The following is a 7,500-nucleotide window of genomic DNA, read 5'->3' on the forward strand; positions in this document are numbered from 1 at the left end:
GCTGAAAGTCTAGTGATCTGAAAACTATAGGGATGAAAAGTTACCTTTTTGAAAATTTTTGCCCGAAAAAAGGCTCCCGAAAATTCTAGGTGACATTTTTAGGCTAAAAATCCCTTAAAAATGGGCAATGATACCATTTTTCAGATGTTTGAAAATCCTAGGGGAGGCAGGCAAGCAAGAAATGTTACAGCAATTGTTCGGAAAATTCTAAATCGCAAATCGTCTTCCGAAAATTGACGTTGGGTGCCCCTGATGTACATGTACATTGCATTTTGAGAACATCAGACAGGAGCGATTTTTTGTTTTCTAAAAATTTTCTTCGGATGTGATTCAATGATCCATGCATGGAACAAGCTAGGAAAAAAAATGTTGTAAAATGTTGTTCATATATTATAAAGTCATTTTGTGAGAGTCTGAGGAAAGGGCATTGCAATTGACGTGATAGTTTTTTTAAATATAATTCATTCCGTGACGGTTTTAAACTGTGAGTCTTCAGAGTATTTGGGAATACATGGGCCAAACTATTGACAAGATTCCCCACAATACAATTTATACAAAAATAGCAAGTTAAAAAATCCAAAAGAATACAGTCATGAATAATTATACTAGGTCACTTGTGCTGTCTGTTAATAGAGAATCGTCTTGACACAGATACATGTATGCATCTGCTGAAAACATTTTTAGCTGTAAGGCTGTTGATAACTTTCAAAGGGGAAGGAAAATATATTAATTTTATTGATGCGTTGTACAGTAAAAATGGTTAATTTTTTTTAATATAGAGTTGGAAATATCTAACGTTGTACATGTATATCTAGTATTTGTAACACATTTCAAGTAGTATATTCCCCAATCAAAGATAGTTTAATTATAATAATGTGGAAATGATTAATGCCACACATTAGTTAATTTTTAATTTCAAAGCAGATGGCGAGAAGTAAGAATTCAAAATGCAAAAGGAAATGTAGATGATATTAGTTTGATTAGGCATGGACAGTTGATGACACTAGCACCAAGCTTTCATCCTGCTCATTTTGCCAGACATGTAGTCTTCATGTTTTGAAGAGAACATTGACAATAATTCTGTGAATAATTCCAGAATACTGGTCACCAATTTAAAATGGTGTTAACTTTTGTGTCTTTAGCCCTGCCTGTGTTCTAGAAGGGGTCTTCTATTTTCTCCTCCTTCTGTACAGTGGCATCCAATAAACTCCCCATTATCAGGAGTTAATTATGTTTTGTTCTTTTCACAAAGGTGACTTCCATTGTTCAAGTGTCTGCATCTGATCAAGACCAACTTAGTGCTCCAGTTACATATGAGATTCTTGATTGTAAGCATTCTATTCACAAGTGTTGTAATTTCTATAGCAGTCCATGGTAGAGCATCAGAACTACCCCCCCCCCCCCCCCCCATTCCACCCCATACGCTGATGTTCAGTATAGTTACTACAAGTATCTCCTTTTAATACAAGAATTGTGGTCATACCACAGGTTGCCCAGGCTCTTCTATTTGTGATGGGAGGCAAGTGCTTTGCCATCCCTGCTCTCACACCTACTTTCCTTGTATTCTTTTACAATGACCTTATGCACTTGACTGTGCTTATGATAATTTTGCATACATGATTGAATGTATGTTGTACATTACATCATTCATTTGTTAGTAGTGTTTATTTTTCCTGTTAATTGTCACTACAAGCCATGCTATTTTGGGTTTAATGAAATTTTCACCTTGCCTTTTTACTCACACTGGAAACATCTATTTCAGTGAGCACGAAACAAACTTTGTTTGTAATCAATGCTTCCACTGGAGTCATATCCTTAAATGGCACACTGGACAGGGAATCAAGGCAGGAATACAGATTGCAAGTATTGGTAAAAGCACTTCCCATTTACGTCATGCCTTGATTATTGTTTTTATCTGTGGTAATACCCTAACCCTAACTAACCAACTTTAGCCCATTGCCTCCTAAGAGTGGCACTTGTTGATTATTTGTGCTCTAAAACCAGACGATGTTTCTAGTCAATGGGATTCGGTTAAAGATGTCCACTTAAAAACTTTGTCCTTAACCCATTTCCTTGTAAGGGTGACGCTAAGAGATTCTCCTCTCTCAAAGACAAGATGATTTTACTCATCATTGGGACTGGTGTAGTTAACAAACTTTCTTTCTGTATTTTTACTGATGATCATGATAAGTTGCATTTCATTTCAATAGACTTCATCTTGAGAGCATCTGTCTTTGCTGTGGGGGTCTAAATAAAATGGATAGTTTTACTATTGTGTGTTTGAAACTGGGTTAAACTTCAAAACTAAAAACATAATACCTAAACTCACATATGTGCAATTGCATAGCATTACTAACAACCCAAGGAGAAGATAAGGTTATTGTGGGACATGAATTTAAAGAGAATGAGCAACGTGTATCATGAAATTTATCATGGGTTGAAAATATACCCTGAAAAGACTTTGTCCAAATTGGAAAAAGCTGGAAACTTTTTTCAAATTTCAAAATTCGTGTCTATCCTGTACCTGTTATGGTAACTATTACACGTGACCTGTCCTCCTCATGGCTTAATTGTGGCACTAAGGGCCTTCACAGAGCTGTTATGTCTGTCATCCTGTAGCTCCAGCCAACACAACATAGGCTTCATGAACCAATGGTTTTCTTCTCTTGAAAATAACTCTTTATATGAGGACACGTCGTGCTTCTTAGCCATCAAACAGAGAGAGGATGTCAACATAGATTGGCAAAACCCCGGTAATGAAAGTTGTCTTGTTTTAATTTTCAGGCTCGTTCAACATTTCACTTTCCTGATCATGCAACAGTCACAATCAGCATCAGTGACGTCAATGACAACTCACCAGTGTTTAGCAATCAGACGTACTTGTTTGCCATTGCTGAGAACTCTGTGCCTGGTGCCTTTGTTGGCCAAGTGAAAGCTACTGATGCTGATCAAGTGAGTAACAGAGGTCCTCCTATGTTTCTCTTGATCTTGCTTGTCAAAGTAGATCACAATTTTGGAGGGGGAGGGGGGGGGGGAGCAATCTTGCTTGCCTAGTGGATCATTAGTTTGGAGGGGGGTGGGGGGTCAGGTTGGTTAGGTGTCAGAGAACAGAAATCAGGATTGATATCGGGAGACAGTAAAAAAGACGAAGAGAGTTGCCTCAGTTGTTTAAAAGGATGGTAGATAACTCTATCCATTGTACACTAAATCTAATTAGTCCACTATCCAGTAGATTAGTCAAGTGAGGGTTTGACCTTGCAGCCTCGTGCATGATAGCCCCATCCTCAACAGAGCAAGACACCCAGTTTGTTGTAACTTAAAATTCCTTCAAAAAAATGATCATTGTACATTTGTATCGCTTGGCATGTGTCCAGCTAAAATGATTGTCTTTTCAAGGGAATGAGTTCAAGCTCCCGAAAGATAACACTTGAAATTTATAAATAGCTATTAACCCTTGCCTTTAAAATAGTCTACAATCTGTAGCTTCTCAGGGCAGGAAAAGAAAAAAATAATTTTAAAAATAAATCACAATAAAAGGGTTCAAGTTAAAAAATGAGAAGGCTGTGAATGCATGAACAATAACATATTGACATAACTAGACAGTGAGTACATTACTATGAAATATTTACTCACCATTTTAATAATGTTGAAGTACATGTCAGATATAAAAATCTCCAGTCTGGGCGATTTGGTAGAATGTTGATTTAGGAAAACGTTGGCATTGTATACATGTAGGATTAGAGCCAAGCTACCTTTAAATCAGGGAATCTGATTTTTGTCATTGTTCTACATGCTAAAAGTAGTGGTTGTGGTAGTGGTAGTGGTAGTGGTAGTGGTAGTGGTAGTGGTAGTGGTAGTGGTAGTGGTAGTGGTAGTGGTAGTGGTAGTGGTAGTGGTAGTGGTAGTGGTAGTGGTAGTGGTAGTGGTAGTGGTAGTGGTAGTGGTAGTAGTAGTAGTAGTAGTAGTAGTAGTAGTAGTTAGTAGTAGTAGTTAGTAGTCCTCCTTAACTCATGAGAGTGATGTGCAGTGAGTAAATAAACTACTACTACTACTACTACTACTACTACTACTACTCCTCCTCTATTAATTTTGTGGTTTTTGTTGTCTCTTCTTTTCCTCAGGGAAATAATTCCACCTTTGCCTTTTCTCTCCTGGGAGAGGGAGACCACTTTGTGATCGATCCCGTAGCTGGTGTAATAACCGTGAACGGTTTGATAGATCGTGAAAAACAAGAAAATTACAGCATTGTGGTGAGGCCTAATTTCTGTTGTTCTCTGAATGGCATTAACAAAGACTTTGTTTTGCCTGTTTGTTTTTCAGTAATTTTCTTTCTTATGTGAGTTATTTCATCTCTAATAAAGAGCTTATTTTAGGTTATTGCCAAAGAAACTCAAAGTGTTGATAAGTACAGCAACAATGTTACAGTCATGGTCAAAGCAGAGGACAGAAATGACAACAGTCCTCGCTTTTCTCAACATCTATACAATGTAACAATACAGGAAGAACTGCCCAGTGGAAAACAAGTGGTGCAGGTAATGTCTTATTTCCCTCTCTCGCTTTTTGCCACTCGAGGACTATTACTAGTAGTCCTCTAAAAGAGTAGCCAATTAAAATGCAGGATTTGCATTAGTTCACTAGTTGGGTGATACTAATACCAATTTAGTCGTGGGTCAAGTGTCCGTTGGTTTTGCTTTGTTTCTTGGAGACGGCAAACGTCAAACTATCCTTGCTCTGTTTTCTAATGAAAATTAGTTTTCATTCATATGTTGAGTAGAACTAATTACCATCACAAAAACTTCGCACTTAGACTCGCTTTGAAGATGAGGCAGACATGAACTCGGAGACAGCCCGTTGAGTTCTATTTAAGTAGAGGCTCGAGGGAGGCGTCATCGTTGATTGTCTTTTCCTTCTAGGTAATTGCGCATGACAACGACTCTTCTTCAAATGGTGCTGTTAAGTACAGTTTTGTCCCCGATGCTACGGGCCACCATCAGAGTTTCCATATTAATCCCAATAATGGATCAATAACTACTGCACATCAGCTTGACCGTGAAAAAACCAGTGAATACTTTTTAACAGTTAAAGCAGAGGACAGTGCCACGAAAGAAGAAACAAGGTTGGTGCCGTTTTGAAGCATTTTTCAGTGTGCAGCTCTTTTGTAAAATTATATGAAAACTAGCGAAAGATTAAAATAAAGAAGTGCATATTTGAAGTGAGGGCTATAGGGAAAAGATAGAAGTGATTCTTGCCCTTAGAGCGAGTTTCAATTAAGTGCCGTAAAACCAAAAGCAAAGTAATTACTTTGGCCAATTAAAAAGGAGGGAGACAATCCAATAAACCAATCAAAACTCGAAGTAATTAGACGCAGCCGACACAAAGCGCGGGAAAATGTGCACGCGCGAGTAGCAATTGGTTTTGTTTCACTCCTGATTGGTTGAAAAAGTGGCGCGCGAACTTTGAAACAATCACTGAGTGAAGTAATGCAAAACCAAAGTAATTCACTAATTACTTTCGATAGAGCGAGTTACACTCGAGTGTCGTAAAACCAAAACCAAAGTAATTACTTTGGCCAATCAAAAAGGATGGAGACAATCCAGTAAACCAATCAAAACTCGAAGTAAGTACACGAAGCCGACATAAAGCGAGGGAAAATGTGCAGGCGTGAGCCACGATTGGGTTTGGTTTCACTTCTGATTGGTTGAAAAAATGGCGCGAGAACTTTGAAGCAATCACTGGTTGAAGTAATGCAAAACCAAAGCAATGCGCTAATTACTTTCGACACTCAAATGAAAACCACTCTACTCAATTGCAAACCGCTCTATCCTGACAATTCAAGCAATTATCTCTTGTCGACCCCTGGAAATTTCAGGTGGCTTCAACAGAGTAGCTTCATAGCTGACTTGGTGGAGCGTTGCGTCAGCATCGGAGAGGTCATGGGTTCGAATCTCGTTGAAACCTCCTGGGCCCGGTTCTTCGAAAGCCGATTAACGCTAATCCCAGATTAAAAATTAACCAAAGAGTTTCTCCACTCCCAAATGTTGCACAACGCTGATATTTGGCAAAATTTTACATTAGACGAAGTCAAGCTTGAAAACCAAAAAATAACCAAAAGAAGCTTTCACCCAAAAGTTAAAAAGGCAAACCAAAGTTTACGTTAATCCTGGATTAAGTTAATCGGCTTTCGAACAACCGGGCCCTGAATTTTTAAGGTATCTGTACTGAAAAGACAATTGCTTAAATTGTGCAGGTGAGTGTGAGGATCCCTTCTCTCTTTAGCGAGAGATTGTTGCTTTGAAGCGAGCTAGCCCAATACCTGGCCCAGGTAGGCGGGCATGCCTCTTTTACCGCTATATTGGCTGATGCCAATAAACTTCAAAACATAAAACCTTGTTTTGTTCGTATGAGAAGGTGTACTATCCCGCTTGCTTAAACTTACCTGAGTTGCCAGCATTCACAAGTGTCAGGGGTTTATAGTCGTTATCCGAGAAGACTTGAAAGTTTTACAATTCGCAGATGTAATTACATAGGAAGCACTTTCTTCGAACAATTATTTTAAGATCACCCTTTCATTTTTTGTTGGTTAGGTCGAGTACTGTTCCTGTGACGATCCTCGTACAGGATATCAATGACAATGTTCCTAAGTTTGAGAAACAGTCCATCGCTGTTATGGTTTCAGAAGCCACGGACGTGAACGGAACTGTGTTAACAGTCAAGGTAATGTCATTCCTTAGGATGCTTTCCATTTGACAGAACTGACCGACCAGACCGGGCATTTGGAAGGACTAACTCTACAACACCTTCAAATTAACACACTTCGAGAATGATATACACTCCACTAGAAGAATGTAAGGGATTATCGTCCAAGTGTTCCTTCAAATTGTTGCGTTTTCTTTGCCAACTAATGGATCTGGCCGGCCAGTTCTGACAAAAGGAAAGCGCCCTGATCGGATAACGTCAAAGACACAAGTTTACTTACTTTTTAAAAACTCCTTCTAACTGATGGAATTCCTGGATAACCTATTTGGCTCCGGCAGTACGTTGAAATTCATCAATATAGCCCGAAAACCTGGGTGAAATCATGAGAGAGTGGAAAGTCATAATATTTGCAATGTACCTAACTGTTTTCACACACGTACGTTTTCCGAGCCACCCGAAGTCTCTCTGTCGTGTGAACCTCAGTGTGGCTTTTGTCAAAACCACATTCGTATCTCTAGTCTCCCAAAAACACCTTTAAGGAACATACGAGACAGACCAAGTTTTTCTTTTCCTTTCTTTATTTTTTGAAGGGGGTGGGGGGAGAAGGGGTCCTTTGAATAAGAAATTTGCGCGTATTTAGCGTTTCTATCAAGGAGTTCAATCCAAAATTGTATTTTTCAAAGGCATCAGCTTTCTTATGTTGTTTCCTTGTTGACGAAACTTTCTTTGATTAATAAGCTTTCTTCACTTCTGGCTCATTCGGTACATTTCGCCGACATTGAACTATGAAAATCTCTCCAGCAA

The 7,500-nt window shown here is 38.8% G+C and overlaps 1 protein-coding gene across 1 annotated transcript in view; it reads left to right on the forward strand.

Moving 5' to 3' along the window:
• Positions 1-7,500, forward strand: part of LOC137995036 (protocadherin Fat 4-like) — a 50,459-nt gene that overhangs the window by 18,386 nt on the left and 24,573 nt on the right. Inside the window, 7 exon segments of the mRNA XM_068840606.1 lie at positions 1,253-1,328; positions 1,763-1,869; positions 2,785-2,952; positions 4,122-4,250; positions 4,374-4,532; positions 4,914-5,116; positions 6,585-6,714. Of these exon segments, the coding sequence (XP_068696707.1) occupies positions 1,253-1,328; positions 1,763-1,869; positions 2,785-2,952; positions 4,122-4,250; positions 4,374-4,532; positions 4,914-5,116; positions 6,585-6,714 (972 nt within the window).

Source organism: Montipora foliosa, chromosome 1 (genome assembly GCF_036669935.1).
Source record: "Montipora foliosa isolate CH-2021 chromosome 1, ASM3666993v2, whole genome shotgun sequence".
NCBI lineage: Eukaryota > Metazoa > Cnidaria > Anthozoa > Scleractinia > Acroporidae > Montipora > Montipora foliosa.